We start from the raw sequence: 21,603 nt of genomic DNA, 5'->3' as shown, positions 1-21,603 counted from the left end.
AATCCAATTATTAGACTAGGTTTGTTGGGATTTGGACTTTTATCTCTCGTTAAAATAATTCAAAACTAGTGGAATTCTATCAACTGTAATTTTATTGAAATTAATTCCAAAACATAATGTACCAAAAAGTAAAACACGGACCTAAGGAACAATAAACAATATTTGTGAGGCCAATTTTTTTTTTTTTTCTAAAAAAGAACACACAAACTTGAGCTAGGGTTTGAAAACTAAGCTAGGGTTTGAAATACTAGCCAGGGTTTGAACATAACGGAAACGAAATACTAGCTTATAGCTAGGGTTCGAAAACTAAAAGCTGAGACAACAAATGTAACTCTTTATCATATCATCACTTGAAAGTGTTTGGGGCTCAGCAAAAATGGGCAGACTTAAAAGAAATGGGGAACTTGAAGGTGTTGAAGTAAGTGAAGCTGATGACATCGTTCGACTTCAACGTCTCTCCTCCAATCACCAAGCAATCATCGTCCGCGATCCTTGTGAAGATGGATTTGGGTATAACTTCTGCAGAAGCAAACTGACCACAGTGGACATGGATTTGTGAAGGAGCACAATCAGAAGTGCAGGTGTTCACAATCTCTACTGCGTACTTTGGGATCCCAGTTCCTGGAATTTGGGTCTGTGAGATGCTTATCTCTTCGGCTCTGCAGCTGGCTACAAAATCAAGACTAATTAATTAAGTAGCAAGTTACAATTAAACAAGAGTAGTTGAAAATCTGATTTATTTTCTGAAGACAACATACTATATTGTCATGGACTATCGAAGAGAAATTTATAATATAGTGCAAGATGACATTTTTGAAGTGCCGGTAACAATACCAAATTGTTATTTGATATTTACCTTGTTGCAAAAGCTTTCTGTGGGTTGAGTTTGCATGTTGGGATTGCAAAGTTGTTGCTGCAGAAAAGGAAAAACGTCACGGAATGACTCTCTTATACAAATATAACTTGATATGAAGATATATATATACACACACACACATATATGTACGTACGTATAATTAAACAAAGATGGGAGTTGCAGTACCAGAATGTAATCCTTGTGCATTGCAGAATGTAACCATGAGCGTCATGAACGCGAAGCACAAATGGGAACAGGCCATGATGTTTTCTTTAGTCAAACAAGGAAGAAAACCTGCAAACAAAGTTGATTTCTCAAGATTCGTGAAAGTAGCTTTTTTCAAAAGTGCTTGATACAAACCAATCAACAATAAAACTATAGATGCAGAACATAACTGAACGAAGTACTAGCTAATAAGGCTGTAGCCTAAGGAGAGTGAGGCCAAAAAAGACATATATGAATTAGATTTGCTCTATATTCTTGGAGAAGGTTTTTTTATGCATTCATCATCAAAAATTTCAACCTCAAATTCTTTTTTTTTCTTCTTATGGATTTAGAATTAATAGGATATCGGCTATTTTAATATAAACTAAACAAATACAAGGTGCATGCATGAGAAGCCACTAATAGTGCAAGAAAGAATTAAACCGCATGCAAACCAAGTGCAGGAATCAGACGGATCGAGACTTCGAGAGTAAACATAAAGGAGATTGCAAAAAAAAATAGTGTCTAAGAGACCTTAAAACTTGTAAACTTGAATTCTGAAAGTGCTTGAATGAAAAATAGCTAGAAATCGAGGACGAAAGCGTTGTCGAGGATAGCTAAAGAGTTTAGGGTCCTACTGTTTATCCTTGGTTTATATCAGTTTTTTTTCCCTCAACAATTAGGGAGATTAATTACTTAGCACTCCACTGGTTTCAAAACTTTTCTGATTTGGTCTTCTGTTAATGAGATTGAATCTTGATTTTCGCTCCAAATCAATTTAGTATGATTGTGTTCAACTCCGGAGATTTGCTTCCTTACTTGGACTCCAAGGATAATTTTATTTGGAAATTTTGGGCGTTTTGATTACTTTTTTAGGCAGTTCCCTTCAATTAGTGGTTTTTTTATTTCCATTAATTCACATGCTATGCATCTTTACTGGTTAAATATTGCTCATGACCGAAAAAAGGAAAACAATTATTAAGATATCGATTATTTTAGTTTAAGAGGAATGTTAAGAGATTTTCTCAAAGTGATACTCTTCATGTCAAATATTGTGTCAAAAACATGAGGTGCCAGAGTATTTATGGAAAGTCTCACTTTTAGCATTTCTCTTACACTCTGTCTGAATAAAGAAATTTAAGATAACTAAAGAATTTTAAAATGGAGGAAATTAAAATGACAGGATTTTATTTTCTATAATTTGTGAATTTCTTATTTGGTTAACCTAAAAGAATAATGGAATTGAATACGGAATTGTTATTTTTAAACTCTCAATCATAAAAATTGAGAAATGACACCTATTTATGTGAAATTTAAACTTGAGAATTGGAGGTCCCAAATTTCAAGTTTTTTTTTCCTTTCACATTGAAAATCTAAATTTCTATGTTTATGAATCCAAACAAAGGAATTTATGCATGTCAATTTATAAATTCTGACTTTTATCTAAATTTCAAGTTTATTTCTCTCATGTCAATTTATAAATTTTTAGTTTTATCTAAATTCTATACATAAATTAGTTTAAACTATAGCAAAACAAAGTGCATTAATGCTTATGGCCGAAAATAAAGATTCAAGCGCATTAATTCCTTGTTTGCTAATTGAAAAGGGGGTTAAATGCTTATGGCCCATAAAAGGGCATTAATAACATAATTCATATATTGGCTTAAATGTTAAAATGGTCCTTTTGTTTTAGTTATTGGGTCAATTTCGTCTCTATGTTTTCAATTTGTCCAATTTGGTCATTGTGTTTATCTCCGTTAGCCAATCAAGGATATTCCATCTAATTTATGAATTTTTTTATATATAAATGATTATAAACTTATTTATAAAATTATTTATTTGTTTAAAATATTTAAAAATTAAAAATTAAAAAAAAATATTCTCCTCCCAACTCTCCGACCTCCTCCCTAACATTACCCCCTCTTTTCTATGTCACAACCTTAATCATTTTTCAGATTGGAAGTTTTATCTCTTTTATAAGTTATTTCTCATCGACTTTCATTGTTCTGTAAAGAGAAACGGTAATTATATATCATATAATTTTTCTTATGAATTTTTTAAAAGAGATTGAATGAAATGTCCTTAATTGGCTAACATAGACAAACACGAGGACTAAATTAGCCAAATAAAAAACACGGGGACTAAATTGGCCATATGACTATAATACAGGGACCACTTTGACATTTAAGCCTATATTTTTTGGCCTAAAATAACAGTTTGGGTCAAGAATGGGCTGACCTGAGTTGAAAAGGCTAAGAATTCTAGTAAATATCCCTTAGACCGGTGGGCTTATAGCCCAAGAGAGGATTCAACTGAGTCATCATGGGAGTAAGATTGTGAGAGGATTAAGTGCATGTGTGGCTCGGTTGAGTCCTATGCAAATTAAAATTGCCAAACGTCAGAATAAGCCCTGAATAAATACGAATCATTCCAAGGCTAATAATTCATTCTTGATCAGATAAAGATAAATTAATCGCATAATGGGATCGAGTTCAGAATCTAATAAGTAAAAGTAGGAAAAGAAGGAAATTGAGAGAATCATAGTTGTGGAAGAATTGGGGAGTGAGATAATGAAAAAACATAATAATGGAGAAAATGCTATTATCTCACTCATCTGTTGCTCCCTTGTTTCTCTCTCTCTTAAAAAAATTGACCCGATTTCCCTTCATCGCCATCTCAACCTCAATTCTTCCATCCTCACCATCTCCTCTCCAAATTAACTCAAGTCTCTGTCCAAATCAGTTTCAGGAACTCCAAAGACTTTCTCCTACTCTTCACGTCCTCCCAATTTGATCGCTACGGTAAGCTTTGCAATTTTGAAGCTCCCTGCATATTTTGATATGAAATTTTTAAGTTTTTGGTTGATTTTCTCTGAATCATGGAGTTTTTGACTTATTTGTTCAATTACAAAGAGAAAGTTGAATGAACAAGCTTGGGTAAAAACTGATCTGGAAATTACTATCACCCTCGAGCATGAGTGAGATTAACATTTGCATAGTAATATAGGAAATTACTATCAGATTCCAATTTGCACAGCAATATAGTATTCCAATTTGCATGAGCGCAAGGCTACCATCGTCTCCAAGATCACTGGCCTTGTATTCAAGTGTAATCCTATATTGCTATGCCAATTAGAATATGAAATATTAAAAACATTGAAATGTTTTTGTCCCTTAATGGATGTAAAGTATCTATGCGTATGAATATTACAAACTCATTTAAGTACATTTCTTTGTCACATGCTCTGATCTGGTAAAACAAACCAAACAATATTATTATTTTTTTACAACTTAATGGAGAAATGATTTATTTTTGGGAACTTTAACGAAAAGCACCTGGTACTGTTCACTTTAACGAAAAACCACATTTTTATACTAAAAAGTCAATGCTGATACTATTCACTTTACCCTTTATTTTGTCCTTATCATTAAAACTCAAAGTTTTCAAACCCTTTTCATTAGTTTTCCTTTTATTTTTTGTATTTTCCTCTTGTTCATTTTTATTGTTCATAGTACTGGAAAAATTAAGATAGCATTTATTGTTCTTTTTGTAAGGTTTTTATGAGGGAGTGAGACTTCTACTTTGGCTTTAAGGATATCTCTCTTTGTTCACTATTTACCTAGATTATAACAGTTGTGTTATTGAGCTAACTTTTACTAGGGTCAAATTATTTGAAACTGATTCTACAAAAATGGTCAATGACGGGTTGAACTGATCCTGCAAAAAAATGTTGAAGATGGGTTGAACTAATTATGCAAAAATGGTCGATGACGAGTTTAACGGGTTGAACTGATTCTGCAAAAATAGTCGGGTTGAACTAATTCTGCCTGACGAACTGATCTGGAAAAATAGTCGAAGGCAGATTGAACTGATTTTACAAAAATGGTTGAGGACGAGTTGAACTAATTCTGCATAAATATCGAGGACGGGTCGAACTGATTCTGCAAAAATGGTTAAAGAGGGGTTGAACTAATTCTGCATAAATGGTCAAGGACGGGTTGAACTGATTCTTCATAATTAATTGAGGACGGGTTGAATTGGTTCTGCAAAAATTATCGAGGACGATTTTGAACAGATTCTGCATAAATGGTCGAGGATCGGTTGAACTGGTTCTGCCAAAATGGTCAAGGATAAGTTGAACTGATTTTGCAAAAATAGTCGAATACGGGTTGAATTGATTATGCAAAAATGGTCGATGATGGATTTAGCTTATGGCACATATTAATCTTGTTGGAGTTGTGAAGGAATAAGTTTATTAATAACTCTAAAACCTTATGGGTATGACTGGTATTTTAAAACATTGTTTCCATGTTTTTGAGTTGGGCTTTAGTTGTTTTTATATTTTTATCTCTTCTTGACATGTTTAAAAACTAGTAAAGTTTCTTGAAATATGGTGAAATTTTTTATCTCTATATATAAAGCTCCCTAAATTTTAAGGTGCATTCATACAATATATTAAAAAAAAAATCTTATAACCCTAAATAGTTATTTTATATTTTATTTTACGTGGTGTAATCAAGTGTTAATAAAAACCCAAAATAATTACAGACACTCAAAATTTTGTGATTGTCTCAAATTTACAAAACTTGTATGTCTCGAGACTTTTCAAACGCGACAAAAGGATATTTACGTAAATTCACTATAATTGTTAGCTTATATTTAGGGTGAAACCTCATTCAAAATTTACTCAGACAATAATCGACCATCTCAAATTAAAGTTACAAATAAGAATAAAAACTGTCGAAATTTAGAATTAAAACCAGTGAATCAAAGAATTGGAGTCCATTCCAGAAAATGACCCAACACTTGAAAACCCTAGGCAGCGTCTGCCAGTAAACTCTGGGCTGCAGCGTCTGCCTTAAGAAGCATTTTTGAAGGCACAGGATTTGGACCCCCCAAGTTCCCGCCCGTGTCATTAACCTTAAAAATCTCCAGTCCATTAAGTATGGCATCATAGTACTGCGGATGCGTTGCCAGACTCGGATGCAAACCCACCCACAGAAGATCATCACCGTCTTTGTCGTTCATATGAGTGGCATAATCCATGTAAACCGGGATTCCGATTCCCCCGGCCCACTGGATCACATCTGCCGTCTCCTCCGCCGTTCGGTTGTTGAGATATATATCGAACGTTCTCTGGTTCCCCAGTGTGTTTTGAAAGTCGCAGAAATGGAACCGAACGACGTAGGTGAAATTTGCGTCCACCTGAAAAACCCAAGTGAGATTGGATTTCACGTTGACTTGAGGGTTCGGTCCCATCGATCTCGCAGTTTTGTACACATTTAGAGGAGCAATATATTCGGGGACATCCTTCGTGTGTTTGATGGTGACATTGGCAGGAGCCTCGATTGACACCCCGAGAAAAGTCTTATTGAAAAACGAGGCCCCGTAAGCTGCATTTAGTAGGTACGGTGAGTCGTCCCACCATGTTCGTGCGAGTCCGGAGTCCTTGATTGCAGGAATGTAATCCCCTCCGACGCTTAGCCTGTACATTGTCTGGAGGGAGGAGTTTTGGACGTCGACCGTTTGGCCGCGGAATCCGATCAAGTCGGTCGGCTTGAAGATTTCTTCCATTGGGATAACCTCCAGTGAGTTCACGAAGGCGAATGTTTTTTCGCGCTTTGTGGAGGGCGTGAACGTGATGTTGAGAGTGCCGGACTGGACAGGAACGATTGAGTACTCTCTTATGATGTAAGCCTGCGTGAGGGCCAAGGCTGTGATGAAAGGGCTGAAATTTTTAAGCAGGGAGAGCCCGTTGGCGGAGACGTCGAAAACCCCGTTGAAGGAATCTACGGAGTTGTAGGTGGTTGGGTAGAATTGGAACCTGACCAACAGGCGTTTGCTTGATGGGACAGAGAACTTGTAGGATGTTGCAGAGCTCATGATTCTTACTGTCATGAATGGAACTTTGGATGGCAGAGCAGGGTCATAGTACCCCGCTTCTGCAGTCTTCGTGTTGTCAGAGGAGGCGAGGTACGTAGAATCCGTTGTCCATTTCCGGCCATCCGAATCCGTTTCCCCTTCGGCAGATGAGCCGCAGGAAATTATATGGGACTTTAAGTCGGAGCCTTGGCTTCGAACACGAATGGTGTTTGATGAGAACAAGGATAACAAAACCAGAGGAAACAAAATGTGGGATTTGTGGATCATTGCTGGAAAGAGAAACTCTTTTGAGATGGGGTTTGAGCGGTTAGTGGTCAGGGAGGAAGAAGGTCTATTGTGTTAGAGTACAGGAAAACTTGGAAATATGGAAAAAAAATGGGTGAAAATTAATCTAATGTTCGTCTTCCTGTACAAGAAATTTGATTTTTTATAATGTTTCTTCTTCTATCAAATTCGGATGCGGTGTTCTAGCTAAAATTCAAAGAAAGGTTAAAATTATACTGGGAAATTCTAAGAAGTGATGCAAGAATTACAAATCCAGCATTGTTTGGCTTTCATTTTTGCTGTATCTTTGTTTTTTCTTTCATCCTTTGGAAATTGATTGTGTGTGTTGCTTGTCCCAGGGGTGTAGGGGACGTTGAGATAGGAGGTCGTTATCCGTTGGAGAACAACGGTAAGACGCAGAAATCGCTAAATTATCATTGGCATTGACCGTCCCAGATGTTATTTTGGGTTTGTAGATGCTTTTGCATATTTAGGTTTGTATATTTTCAAGAACTCATATTTGAAACATTTTTTTCTTTATCACTTGGAATCACGTAATATGTGCTATAGAAATATATAAAGGATTGTATCATCATGACACCTAAACTTTTCCACACATATTATTGATATATTCATTTATTTAGGGAAGTGTTATTAACATTCCAAAAATCTCATTTTACACTCCTCACAAGTGTATTTTTTTTTCCAAATATAGAAAGTTTGGAGTGTAGAATGAGATTTTTGGAGTGCCAATAACAATTCCCTTTATTTATTTAATAAGAGAATGCATGATTCGAGCTAGAAATCTCTTTCAACAATAGAAAGAAAATGCTTACTAATTAAATTAAGTGTTAGGATGTAACAATGTATGTATAAAAAATTATATGTTATGGATAGGGTAAGGTTAGGGAAACCATCTCTTTAAACAATATTTTCTAAACCTTATGACGTGATTGTTGATTGTTGAATTATTACTTAAGTGTTGATTAATGTGCTTCTATTGAGGACACATCACATGGTTTGCAAATATGGTCTAAAAAGTTGGTCTACCTAGCGTTGCTCTTATGAATATGATATAGTTTTTTAATTGTACAAACCCACCAACTGGGTATATGATGGTCAACATTAATATTATTTGTCTCAATATCTAAAATTCAAACATAGATCATATAATATGGAACCCAATGATCTAAAATTATACTAGGAGGGCAATCTCCTATCAAATAATAGGACTAAAAATTCAAATAGGGTGTCAAGGAGCTTGTTTCTACTCATGTCATTTTCTCATTCGCCAATTCTCGACTCATAACGCTTCCAGTTCTTCTTTGTGCGTGGTGAAGATAGTGGTGGCTGCTGTAAGGTTGTGACTATCAATGAATATGACTTACTAATTTCTTGGCAATCAATTAACTTGGTCAATGAGTTAATTGGTGTTGAGGAACTTATGCAATCTCGTTTAATTAAGATTTGGAGTCCTTATTATGTGTAACTAATCAAGAAGCCTTATTGGTTAGACAAGAAATCAAAATCAATTAGGACTCTAATGTTATCCTTATTCAGTTGGTCACTAGATACAAGCTCGACATTTTGCATCTGCGTGTCTTTGGTTGTGCAGTCTATGTACCAATTGCACCTTCCTTATGTACCAAAATGGATCCTCAGAGAAGGATGAGAATCTATTTTGTTTTCTATTCTCCTTCCATCATTCACTACTTAGAACCTTTAACAGGCGATCTCTTTACCGCTCGTTTCATGAATTGTCACTTCTATGAAATTTAGCAAACAAATTAATGTAAACATTTGCATAATCAGTACTAGTTAGGGTTCTTCGTTGTGTAGAGAATTTGTATTGAAATTTAGCAAACAAATTAAGTTAGTAGCTAGTTAGGTTGGTCATATCAACCTGAAAACCTAACCTTGACCCTCAACAATTTTCTATTTTGTTTCTCGATGATCAAAGCTTCCTCTTTTTTCAATTTTGCTTTGAGAACTTGTTTCTTTTTATTTTATTTTATCATGGACAAAGAAGGATAACGGGCTTTAAGTAAATTAGGTTGAAAGTAGGCAAAAACTGAGCAATAAATCGAACAAATATGCGGGGAAATATTAGAACTTTGATTTGGTGTGGTGCGCCGGGCCCGAGCAGCAGTGCAACGCCTGGATGCAGAGTGAAGCTAGGATTTTTAAATAATGAGCTCATAATATCAACTAAAAATGCTTTATTGAGCTATTTTATTGAGCACCTAGTAGGAATCTGCAAATTCATGTCAACATATAGCGAAAGTTTATGCCAACATATGTTGACAACTACTATTATTTGTAGCTTGTAGAGGGTGGGTGCATGATATTGTAGAGTAATATTGAAGGTTGTCAAGGCTTTTTAATTAAGGTATTTCATCGAGCACATGGTACGCACAATAGATCGCACAAGAAAAAAAAAATGAAGACAAATGTGATAGAACAAGTAGAAAAAAGAGGTTGTAATTTAGTTTGTCTTAGCTGTTTATAAGGGTCATGTACAATACACAAACAAATTTACATGAAGTTTTTTAAGTTATTAGGGTCAAGGGTAACCAATGATCCCATGCTGGCTCCGCAACTACCTGGATGATGTGAAAAAGCTCCAATAGCAAACCGTTGTGATGAGCTCTCTCCCTAAAGAATCAAACAATGGGATGTTCAACTTTTACAAACGGCAAAAGCGTGCACAAGGGTGAGTGTAGATGGCTGAACCTGTGAATCTACAAAAAAGGGCATGTGATTTTGATGAAAGGATGGCGGCAGCCTGAGATTTGGAGAAAAGGTTTTATCCATGGCGCGCTATCTGTGTCCCTCAGTACTGGCTTCTGTTGACAGTGACACAAAGATGTACCATGGAAATTTTAACTACCCTACCGACTATTTTCCTGCTAAAGTCGCAAGGCAATCTGGGGACTTGAATTATATCTCTCCATCTGGAAGAACTGGAAAGATTTGTGACATACCAAGCTGATGTTTGAGAATGTTATAGCGTCAATCTTGCTCTGGGGAAGTCAAGGCCCCTTATCGTTTTATTAAGTGTAATATGCTAGTACTGCATGTGCATTTGGCAATAATTCGTAAGGATATAAGTTGTTGTATGACAAAAAGCCAATGGGTGTTAGAGGGGTAGGAAGTACAGTGGTTATGGTGGCGGCTTAGCTTCGGTTGGGAATCAGAATCTTAGAACTTCAGTTTCAGAAATAAAAGGGGATAATATATACAAGTGACAAACCAAAATGGTTCATGGTTGGTTTGAGACTTTTGAGACCTTGTGTGAGAATTAAGAAGCAAAACCTCTAGCCAATTTAAAGGAAGAGAATCTCAAAGCAGATACGAGCTGGCATCGGGAGAGAGAGTTTAAAGATGTACTTACAAGAACAAGTCACGGATTGAATGTCATTAACTTGTTAGGCTGTAAAAACTTACACTTGAATTTGGTGGGGTGCACCAGCCCGAGCAATAATGCAACGCTTGGGCAACACACAAGGATCCCAGTAGCATAGACCCTTCCCCCTAAAAAAATTACTTAATATCATGTGAACCATTGATTCACGTATCAGATATTAAACTGATAAGAACATATATTACACTTGATCTTAGCCAAAAGGCCGAGAAAGGTATGCTTAACTCAGTGTCGGGAATTCGCTTTTATAGCAGCTTCGTTCTCCTACTATGCTATGCTGGTCGATGTGGACTCGAATACACTATCTCGAAATACTCATGTTCTGTCCTTGTACTTGAACGCAAGTACACTTAAAGCCTCTCCTCAGCCAATTGACTAAGCTTATAAGATCAAAGAATAAACAGAACAGCAAATGGATTAAGCTTACAAGATCAAACAATCCCTTCGGTCTACAATTTTAAAAAACACAGCTCTAAGATTATCCCAGGAAAAAAAAGAAATTAGTGAAAATATATGGCTCAACTTACCGTCTTGAGAAATATGTTGAAAACCCAAATTGCCCCCAACAGCCTTGACAACTTCTTGGGATTTTCCAAACCGCCAAAATTCTGCTACAATTATCCGTTAATGGATATCTGAGATGATGGCTTTGAGCTTCCTTTGCAGTGCTTCATTTTCTCCTCACCACCAACACCAAGGTCTCTTCGCTCTCCTCTCTCTCTCTCTCTCTCTCTCTCTCTCTCTCTCTCTCTCTCTCTCTAACAGTTACTTTTTGTGCTAAAAGTTTCAGCCAAAGTGAAGGTTACAAGCAGCAAAGGCATTGAAGAAGTGAAGAATCTCATAAAAACTGTTGGGATTCCATCAAAAACCTCCTCTCCAGCAAAATCTCTTGAAAATGGCAACTGGGTCAAGCTCATCTGCGGCGCAAGCTTCGAGGATGCGGTTGATATCAGGAATCTTTCTCTGGTTTACACTCTTGCAGGAGGTAATCAATTAAAACTTTTTACTGATTTTTTGCTGACCAATTGAGATTAGAGATTGGATTGATTGAGTTTAATTTGTTGATGAACTGTTGTAGTTGATTGCATAGACTGTGCGGCGGATGTGTCAGTGGTGAGTGCAGTGAACGAGGGGATTGATGCTGCAATTGGGATTTGTCCCCTTCCGAGGCCTTGGGTGATGATCAGCGTTAATGATGACGAAGATCTTCACTTTCGCAAGGCCGGTATGTAAGCGCTATCTTCGTTACTTTATTTAGCATGATAGGCATTGCTATGAGATTGTGAGGATGTGAAGTTAAAGTTCTGCATCCCGGGAGTTAAAGCGACCTTGCAAGGAGTGAAATTTGCACACTTTTATGTGGTTTGGTAGAACTCGTACATCATAACTTGTGATTGTAAAATCTTACCGCAGCTGTCACAAACACGATGCTTTCTTGGTTTGATTTCCTTTACCTGCAACTTTTTATATCTAACCGAACTAACTACCATCATCTAAGCAGAGTTTGATCCAGAGGATTGTCCACTTGACTGTTCACGGCCTTGTGAGAGAGTTTGTCCTGCTGATGCAATATCATTGGGGGCTCAAAAATCAACAGGACAGTTCTTCTATGGAACCAATTTACCTGAAACATTTAAGGTTTGTGTTTTCTTTATTTTCTTACCATATTAATGTTATGAAGCTTCTCTACATCTTTGTACATGTTCATCAAGGATCACCTTCTAAAACTTTTAATTGAATTTGCAGGGTGGAGTTCTAACTGAACGCTGCTATGGCTGCGGCCGCTGCATTCCAGTATGCCCCTACGATAAAATAAGTATGTACCACACTGACAAAACAGTATGCAAAACTTTATACATATTCAGCGTAAGTTTTAATCATCTATGTGAGTAGAATACATGAAGTTCAATATTGTACATCTAAATATAAGCTTGACATATAAAATAAGTATAACAAATGACAGTTTTCAGGGAGCCATGTCAAAATTTTGTAAGGAAACATTATATGACAATGTGCATATTTTATGCTGCCTCTCTTCCTTCCAGATTGATCCTTTTTAACAAAACCACGCAAATTGATATATAGGAGTGTCCTCGTACGTAAGAGATGCTTATGCAACCTCCGAACTTCTCAGAAGAAATGATGTTGATGCATTAGAGATTCATACAACTGGAAGGTACAGTTTCTTAATAATTGAAAAGTAAGCATACATGTTAACTACTATTAAGCTGATTGAGGGAAGAACTTTTACTACTTCTATGGATGTTCTATGCACTTTAATCTAATTGAGTTCAAAACTTCAACATTAATTCAAGCATAGGTAGTCACACTTTGCTAAGCCTTAATTTCTGCAGGCAGATTGCTCCATTTAAAGAACTTTGGGATGGCTTGGGTGATTCGGTTAAGTGTCTGCGACTAGCAGCAGTAAGTGTGTCACGTAGTCCTGCTGTTTTAATTTCACAGGGACTATTTAGTCGTAAAACTAGTCGAGTGTCTTTTAAAAGATTTCTTTGGGGTTCTGTAATCATTTTCATCATGTCCAGGTTAGCTTGCCTGATAATGGGGAATCAACTGTATCGTCGATGAATGCTATGTACTCAGTTATGGAACCAGATCTGTGTTGCTTCAATCTATGGCAGGTGTGGCTCCTGTTATTTATAAGAGATGTCATCACAACCTAAATCAGTTCCTTTGGCATTCTACCTATATGAATAACCGCCTGAGAACTGCAGTTGGATGGCCGCCCCATGAGTGGAGATATTGGCCGAGGTGCCACAAGAGAATCGATTGCTTTTGCTCTTCGTTTGGCTGCTATAAAAGAAAGACCTTGTGGTTTGTACTTAATCTGCTATTTTTTGTGTTTCAGCTATGGTTTTGTTTAATCCCTTGACATGGCAGGATTTCTTCAATTGGCGGGTGGCACCAATGCTCACACCGTTGATGGGTTGAGGAAAGTCGGACTTTTTCAAACGGCATCCTTCCCAAATACAACTGGATCACCTAATTCACTGCATCCAATGATTAGTGGTGTTGCTTATGGTGGCTATGCACGAAAGGTCGGTCTTATTTTATCCAAATCCAACCATCTACCTTCGGAACAGATCAAATCCAATTTTCGCGATTTGCTTAAAAGCTTTGCAACATAATTTGTTCCGACTGCAAGACACATTGCCCTTATGGCTATGTTTTATACGCATTCAATGATAGGGTTATTTTTTCTTTCAGATTGTTGGAAGAATCCTGAGCTATATGCAATCACAGCATGGCATCGCCAGTATTGAGGTTTATCCAGAGCATCTCCTTAAGGCACTCAGAGAGGCACTTTCTTTGGTAGGAACTGTCAAATGTTACAATCCGTTTCCAGCAAATACTTAAGCAATAAGCTAGCATTTGGCTTCTACATTCTAAATTTTGTGTAAGGTCATCCGCAGATCGTATCAACCATTTACTTTATAAATTACGTGTTGAATTTACTGCATTAAGCCTTTCCTACTTGTAAACACCTTTAAACCTGGCACCACAGAGTTAAATTTGAAGTAAATATTGACTTTTTTTCGGTTGTAAAAACAAGGGTAAATTACACAGTAGTCTCTCAGGTTTTGAGGTCTATTACAACTTCATACAACAACTTTAAAACATTTCACTTTTATACCTCAAGTACTATTTTATTTCAATATAATACATCCGTTAGATTTTCCATCCATTAATCTGTTAAATGCTAACGTGGCTGCCACATTTGTGCCACGTGGCTGCTAAATGTCTGCCACGTGGCAAAAAAAATAATTTTTTTTTTCTTCCTCCCTCTTTGGGAGGGTGGGGTTAGGGACAAATTTTTTTTTTCTCTTCTTCCTCCCTCTTCTTCTTCTTCTTCTTTGTCGCTGGGGTTGGGGGGGTGGGGTTAGGGACAAATTTTTTTTTCTCTTCTTCCTCCCTCTTCTTCTTCTTCTTCTTTGTCGCTGGGGTTGGAGGGGGGGGGGTTTGGGACAAATATTTTTTTTCTTTTCTTCCTCCCTCTTCTTCTTCTTCTTCCTCTTCTTTTTCTTCTTCTTCCTCTTCTTCTTCTTCTTTGTCGTTGGGGTTGGGGGGGACAATTTTTTTTTTTCTTTTCTTCCTCCCTCTTCTTCTTCTTCTGGGTCGTTGGGTTGGGGGGGAGGGACAAATTTTTTTTTTTTTTCTTTTCTTCCTCCCTCTTCTTCTTCTTTTTCTTTTCTTTTGTGTCGCTGGGGTTGGGGAGGGGGGTTAGGGACAAATTTTTTTTTGTCTTTTCTTCCTCCCTCTTCTTCTGGGTCGTTGGGTGGGGTGGGGTGGGGGACAATTTTTTTTTTCTCGTCCCTATTCTTTGTTTTTTCTCCTCCCTATTCTTCTTCTTGCAAATCTGGGTTTTTTTTTTGTTGAGAAAATTCAGGTTTTAAAAAAAATTAAAAAAATATTTTATTTGCCACGTGGCAGATATTTGGCAACTGCGTGGCACAAATGTGGCAGCCACGTCAGCATTTAACGGATTAATTGATGGAAAATCTAACGGATGTATTATATTGAAATAAAATAGTACTTGAAGTATGAAAATGAAATGTTTTAAAGTTGTTGTATGAGGTTGAAATGGACCCCAAACCTGAGATATGAAAGTGTAATTTACCCACCTTACCAATATTGGTAAATGAATTTAATTAAACGAATATTTTTTACGTAATATTCACGCAATTATTAAAATATTAGGTTGGGCCTTTAATTTGGACTTGGTTTGGTGGGGGTGCGCCAGACCAAGCAGAAATGAATTTAATTAAACGATTATTTCTTACGTAATATTCACACAATTATTAAAATATTGGGTTTGGACTTGGTTTGGTGGGGTGCGCCAGCCTAAGCACAAATAAATTTAATTAAACAAATGTTTTTGACGTAATATTCATACACTTACTAAAATATTGGGTTGGACCTTTAATTTGGACTTGGATTGGTGGGGTGCGCCTGCCCGAACAGTAGTGCAACGCTTAGGCGACCCGCGAGGATCCCAGTAGCAAGCTACTGTAGCGAACCCTCCCCCTTAAAAATTAATTTAATATCGTCTGGACCATTGGTCCACGTATCAGATATTAAACTGATAAGAACAGATACTACACTTGATCTTAGCCAAAAGGCCGAGAAAGGTATGCTTTTGCCATTCTTGGGCTTTCTCTTTTATACACGTCTTAACTCCCCTACATTATTCAGCTGGTCGATGTGGGACTAGAATCGTGCTTTCTTGTTCTGACTTCGTACTCTAAGGTAACAACATCTTATAGCTTTCAGACCACAAAACTACATCTTATCACCAAAAACCAGGAATTTAACATGACATGGGATTGATCCATGAGATCAACCAGTCCCATTTTCTCGTCCTCGTTCTGGCTGCATCATCTTTGAGTTTCTTCCCTGGCTTGGTTTGAAGGATATAGCTCGAAACAAGAAATTGAATGGGGAAGTGGGATCTTCAAAAGCTTTCTGCTCCTTGACAAGTTTATGCTTCTAAATCGTTGAAGAGATTGCTGAATGCCAATCATTGTTGTGGTGAAACATGCCGGAACCATCTCAATCTGCACTAGTTTGATATCTTTCAGAAAGTTGATGTTTTGCTCTTGCTAGAAAATGCCAAAGGCACAACACAGGTTGGGCTTTGTGATTTGGTGGATTCGCTAATCTCTGCCTCAAGTGCTGGTATATTGACTTACGACTCTAAATGTGAAGGATATTTTCGTTTTTATTTGTTCCTTTCTCAATACGGAGATGTTTTTTGGTGTGCTCGGAATATGAGCACTTATGTCATATGTTAATATACAAATGGAGTGAAACTTGAAAAAAATAAAAAATAAAAAACTTCCCTATACTTGTATAATAAGTGAATAACATTTGACGTACTGTTATTTGTTCTAAGCACATTGAAAAATCTCTCTGATGTACAAACCCACAACTTGTATTTTTTTTCTTCTCACGCGCAATACAAAGTTTAGATCTAATTTCAAATCAATTGAAATCCTTGGGTTCACTTTTGTCTATGTGTTTCCCTTTTCATCTACCAGTTGGATTATTATTAAGTGTTGATTAACATATTTATTTTTTATTAGTGACACATTGGACCTTTGGTCCCTTAACTAAAAATTCATGAGTCTTGTTTACTAACATATCACAATGTGGAGCAATGACCTTATGAGTAACATCGTTAGAAACTCCACCAAAAAATAAAGAGTTTAAATGGGCCAAAAATGGATTGGGATTTTAACGGAATTAGTCAAAAGGAGCGTTGCTCAACATTATAACAAGTTCGGGACTAATGTTCATGAATTTTTAATTTGAGGGACCAAAGTGTAAACAGTTAGGGTTTAAGGGGTTTAGGGTTTTGTATTTTATTATACTGTATAGCTGCTACCAACTCTCTTTACCCTGTAGACCCCTTAGTATATAAAATCCCCTGTAAAGTATACTTGAAAGTTAATGAGAATCTGAAACTTCACACAAAGTTTCAATTGAGCTAAAGATTATAGATTATTACTTCAATTATTTCTAACGATTATGAATTTTCTGCCTTTCAATCATTTTCGTAGCCCATAATCAAAGTCTATGGGCTACGGATGTGGCGCGGCGGATGTGAGACGTAGTAGCTTCAACAATCGAGTGTGACAAATACTTATCATCCTCTATGATTGGTCCGATGAGCATTTGAAACCTTTAAAAAGGTGTCTAAGTGGAAATGGGCACACATTGAAACATTGTGGGATGCCAAGATTTCTACTAGTGTCAAATATAAAAGCCTCTAATCCAACCTTGTCCAAGTTGGTCAAAAACCCAAAGCAGGGAAAGCAAAGGGAGTGATAGTGTGAATCCACACATGGGGAGAACTACGGCCATTGACATAAGTTTGTAACAGCGTCGGTAACAAAATTCTCGTTTTTAGAAAAGCCTCTAAGAACCGATGGCACAATTTTTAAATATCTCGAATAACTATGTAAATAGGCCAGAAAATAAAGCATATCATAAATAGAAGAGAGTTTTAACAAAACACTCCCGGTACTATTCACTTTTAACGAAAAACCACATTTTTACCTTTAACTGTCACTATTCACTATACCTTTAAAAAAGACTTTTCATTAAAAATTAAATTTTTTTGAACTTTTCGTTAGTTTTCCTATAATATAATCAATAACGATTTTGGAATCGCTTTTTACCATTATGCGCAAACAAAGGAGAAAATCTACAAGACCGAGGGGAGCGGACACAGCAAGAAGAGGAATGTCATAAACATGTTTCTTAGCAAACACATGAAGTTAAAATAAAAATAGCAAAAACAAACAAAAAATAGTGATCAACCACTAAAAATAGCCTACTTGTTCTTTTGCTGACTTTGAGGATCGATATAAAGTATTCACATGCCTTCCTTGGTATGGTCAAATGGATTACGCTTATTTCACACGCCAAAAACGACTATGTTGTTTAGGATATTAAGAATTGGTTAATCAGACTTCAAAACTTGACTTATGAGGTTTGTCTTGGACTAAAATTTGCATGACCGAGCAGATTTTGGACGGGATCAATTTCTAGTCACCTATTATGCTCCAAAGTTTAGTACTTTGGGTTGTTGTGCTCAACCAATTTCTTCTGTGAAATATTATAATTATTGTGTTACACTTCTCGAATAAATGGGGTTCGACAGACCAATGACGGATTCATAAATTTTGCTTTGGCTGTGCAAACAATGAAAAAAATTTAAGTTATTTTTTTCATGTACATGATTAGGTAGGAAGTTGGGATGAAGAAATTTGTGGGAAGTAGGTGATTTTTTTTTTTTTGTCAGACTGGGTGAATTTAGGTGAACTGGAGAGGAAATGCCAAAAACTGGATGATGGTTTTAGGTAAAAAACAGAACACTCTTTTTTTATTCATCGCGCTCGTGCAGCAGCCATTGCAATAGGTAGCCCCCAAGCCACCATGCCTGGTCATGTTATGGAACAAAAATTTCAATGTGTCGGAAACACAGCTCGTTACATCAAATGTCATATTATAAGTGGTTGGATACGGTAAAATCTCTTAATTTTATGAATCTGACCCTATGGTGGACCATGTTTCTATTAGAACGGTGGCAAAAAGCAATACAATATATAATGTCAAAAACTATTGTATTGTACAATTATATCATATGCCACACAATCACAAGTTAGAGTATAGTTGGACTGACTAATTTATAACACATAATATAATTATACCTCTTGACGATATTTCTTTCTACACGGGAAAGCTAAGTGGTTGGAAACGAATTCCAAATTCGTATTCCACACATCACGTTCTAAATTTAATTCTTGACGCTGGTAAATTACACGAGGTGGACAGGGGATGCTAAAATGCATATGTTAGTCTTTCCAGACCTCAAAAAAAATAGACTGCCGTGATGAAGTCACCAACTGATTTTTTTTTTTAAAAAGAGAAAACGATATTCCTTTCTACAAATACTACACATGACTTAATTTTTGTTCCATGCATTGGCATCCCAAGGCTTCACGGATGCAGATTACGAACTAGGTTTTTGAGAAAGAAAAAAAACGTCGAACCCAACTATATGCTGAAACAAGCAACTTATATCATTGATTCGCTTGGCTTGGCTTAATAGTGCAATATTCGGAAATTAAATAAATAGCACGCCATGGTTGTCAATTTTGTAGATCGTACCTTGTATGGATTTTAAAAGTGTATTTTTTTCTCCACTGATCTATTATTGAAATGCCTTGCACGATAGGTAGCATCAGTCCAAAACTTTACAGAAATGCACTGGTCAATGATGAGGGGCTGCAATATCATGTACTCTGCTTCGGGTATAAAAACTAGGGGAATAGTGAAAAAAAAAAGACTTATGTGGAACAGTTTCATCGTTTGACATTTTGTTTTAATAAAACAATAACATGGGTAAATTTTTTAACACATGTTGTTACATTATTGAATCGTAACATCACGTGACTATAAATTTGTTCAGTGTAAATTATTCTTGCAAATTGTAGTGGGTGTGAATTATTTGATTTATAAATTCATGCTTAGTTTAGAGGATCATTTGACTTAGCAACTAAGGGAACGCCAATTGGGAATTCAACTCATGAGGAGAAGAACAAGTACGTATATATCAACCGCAAAATTGGGTTGGGTCGAGTCAAAACTCAAATTTGTGTTTCATATTTGTGTGGCTCAACAAAACTATCATTGGGACACGTAGTAAGGCATGGTTTAAGGAGATTGGTAGTGACGTCAATTTCTAAGGCAAGTAGTGTAAAGGTATAGACAATGTCACATCCTTTTCCTCATGGCCATTTTATAGGATTAAAATTCCGAGAACTTTAACAAAAAGTTTTCGGTATCATTTATTTTATTGTTAAAACTCAAAATTTTCAAGTTATTTTCATTAGTTTGCCTTTAAAACTTTCATGTTACGAAGGCATACCAATTCATATGATAAAAGAGCTACGACAATTACCAATTACCATCGTAGTGCATGCTCACAAATTTCAGTTATTTGTCTCATGAAGATTTAGAATTATAAAACAACAAAACGTGACTTGTAAATAAAAATTAAGAATAATTAGGATAAACAATGTTTTGTTCATTAGACATATAGAGTGATAGAGAGTCGGGTGGAATGCTTCTCTGGACGTTGGTACAGATTCTGTAGGTTCATTTTAAAGAAAATTAATCAACCATGTTGGTTGTTTTCTTGTCGACTTTATAATTGAGTGTTATAAAGTTTGCGAAAACTAAAAATCTTGAGTGTTAAAAGTTGGTAGAGTATAATCTAATCAAAATATCAGATGCTTAAAAGTCAAATGAATGGACATGGACGTAGTCAAGCGTCCACTAAGGGTTAAAAACTTTTTTTGTCACTGTATTTATGATCTAAATTTGTTTTGATCACTGTATTTTCAATTTAGCCAATTTGATTACGGTAACTAAAATAAATCTTGATCATAAACATAATGGTCAAAAAGGTTTTTCAATTTATCCAATTCTTACGTACAACCGTAGATAATTTCAGAAGGTCAGACAACCAAGTTTGTCCGCAAAGGCCCGTGTTCTTCAAAGTTACGAATTCATATAATATATAAAATTGAAAATGAAGAAACCATGGCAGCACCAACCAAAAAATACATACATAAGTTTGGCTTTTGACTAGAGCAACGTGTTACATCCTCTTTGCTTAAGTTTTCTTTTTTTTTCGTCAATTAAATTAGTATGATGTAATATTTATTACTCGTTAAACAATAAAAAAACAGAAGAAGAGGGTTAAAAACGGCAGTTGACTAGTTTTGGCGGGAAATTTTTAGTTATGACCGGAAGACAAGTGATATACCACGTATTTTAATAGGAGTGGTGGGAAATTTTATTTTTTTTAAGTTATTAACTTTTTAGCACACATATCTCATTATTTGTATAGTGACATATGGTGTACCACCCTATGTATCAGTCACACTGAAAAATCTCTCACTTTTGGCACTAAAGTTTGAAGTTACAGTATATTTCAACCAACTGGAACTGGCCACGTTCTTTCAACGTGAGCAAACCTACCAAAAGAAGTTCATAAACCCTTCAAGGGGTAGACTTTTTGAGTATCTAAATATTGCAAGACAAAGATTTGTTCAAACATGACACAATGCTTTTTTCTTTCTTTCTATTAGATGATAGATTTGTTAGTTTAGAAGTTATATTAGAAAGTTGACGGAGTTCGAACCCATGCCGTGGTACAAAGGCAACACTCTGCTCCACCATTGTGATAGATGACCATTTGCAAACATGACACAATGCTTACTTCACTTGAATTTGAAGCTAACAATTAAAAATGAAATTACTTGAGCGTTATCCTTATTTTCAAAGTGTTCTTAACAATATGTGAATTTTTAACTCATATGATTAAAAGTATTTAGAATTATATTAAGTGTCACGATGAAGATATATAATTTAGGTGAAA

General features: G+C 36.0%; 3 protein-coding genes, 1 non-coding gene and 1 pseudogene across 5 annotated transcripts; 1 reads left to right on the top strand and 4 right to left on the bottom strand.

Annotated features, from left to right (window-relative positions):
- Positions 1-367: 367 nt before the first annotated feature.
- On the bottom strand, positions 368-1,088 carry LOC103403637 (TPD1 protein homolog 1B-like). Its single transcript, XM_008342481.1, has 3 exons — positions 1,043-1,088; positions 857-913; positions 368-669 (listed from the first exon to the last, which is right to left on the bottom strand). Exons 1-3 carry the CDS (start codon positions 1,086-1,088, stop codon positions 368-370), a joined length of 405 nt encoding a protein of 134 aa, XP_008340703.1.
- A 4,597-nt stretch (positions 1,089-5,685) lies between these two features.
- LOC103403538 (receptor-like protein kinase ANXUR1) lies at positions 5,686-7,562 on the bottom strand. The gene has a single exon (XM_008342379.4). The coding sequence runs from the start codon at positions 7,208-7,210 to the stop codon at positions 5,876-5,878; it is 1,335 nt and encodes a 444-aa protein (XP_008340601.3). The 5' UTR covers positions 7,211-7,562; the 3' UTR covers positions 5,686-5,875.
- A 3,103-nt stretch (positions 7,563-10,665) lies between these two features.
- Positions 10,666-10,849, bottom strand: LOC114822356 (U2 spliceosomal RNA; annotated as a pseudogene).
- Positions 10,850-11,027: 178 nt separating this feature from the next.
- LOC103403537 (uncharacterized) lies at positions 11,028-14,201 on the top strand. Of its 2 annotated transcripts, none has more exons than XM_008342378.4 (11): positions 11,028-11,329; positions 11,422-11,616; positions 11,710-11,856; positions 12,133-12,269; positions 12,378-12,447; positions 12,717-12,807; positions 12,986-13,055; positions 13,175-13,270; positions 13,364-13,463; positions 13,530-13,687; positions 13,857-14,201. In XM_008342378.4, exons 1-11 carry the CDS (start codon positions 11,272-11,274, stop codon positions 14,004-14,006), a joined length of 1,272 nt encoding a protein of 423 aa, XP_008340600.1. In that variant the 5' UTR covers positions 11,028-11,271; the 3' UTR covers positions 14,007-14,201. The 2 variants fall into 2 exon arrangements, with proteins under 2 accessions (XP_008340600.1, XP_008340599.1); XM_008342377.4 differs by having other exon boundaries at positions 11,159-11,329; positions 11,416-11,616.
- Positions 14,202-15,588: 1,387 nt separating this feature from the next.
- On the bottom strand, positions 15,589-15,782 carry LOC114822355 (U2 spliceosomal RNA). Its single transcript, XR_003770432.1, has one exon. It is a non-coding gene; the product is annotated as a U2 spliceosomal RNA (small nuclear RNA).
- Positions 15,783-21,603: the final 5,821 nt, after the last annotated feature.

Source organism: Malus domestica, chromosome 16 (genome assembly GCF_042453785.1).
Source record: "Malus domestica chromosome 16, GDT2T_hap1".
Lineage (NCBI taxonomy): Eukaryota > Viridiplantae > Streptophyta > Magnoliopsida > Rosales > Rosaceae > Malus > Malus domestica.
Note: the sequence above shows the minus strand (reverse complement) of the source record. Positions and strands in the feature narration are given on the sequence as shown.

Coding starts and splice junctions, on each gene's coding strand:
- LOC103403537 (XM_008342377.4), top strand. CDS start 11,272: ATGATGGCTTTGAGCTTCCTTTGCAGTGCTTCATTTTCTCCTCACCAC. Junction 11,857..12,132: donor TCTTCACTTTCGCAAGGCCG/GTATGTAAGCGC, acceptor TCATCTAAGCAG/AGTTTGATCCAGAGGATTGT. Junction 12,270..12,377: donor ATTTACCTGAAACATTTAAG/GTTTGTGTTTTC, acceptor TTGAATTTGCAG/GGTGGAGTTCTAACTGAACG.
- LOC103403538 (XM_008342379.4), bottom strand. CDS start 7,210: ATGATCCACAAATCCCACATTTTGTTTCCTCTGGTTTTGTTATCCTTG.
- LOC103403637 (XM_008342481.1), bottom strand. CDS start 1,088: ATGACGCTCATGGTTACATTCTGCAATGCACAAGGATTACATTCTG. Junction 914..1,042: donor TGCACAAGGATTACATTCTG/GTACTGCAACTC, acceptor CCTTTTCTGCAG/CAACAACTTTGCAATCCCAA. Junction 670..856: donor CAGAAAGCTTTTGCAACAAG/GTAAATATCAAA, acceptor TTGATTTTGTAG/CCAGCTGCAGAGCCGAAGAG.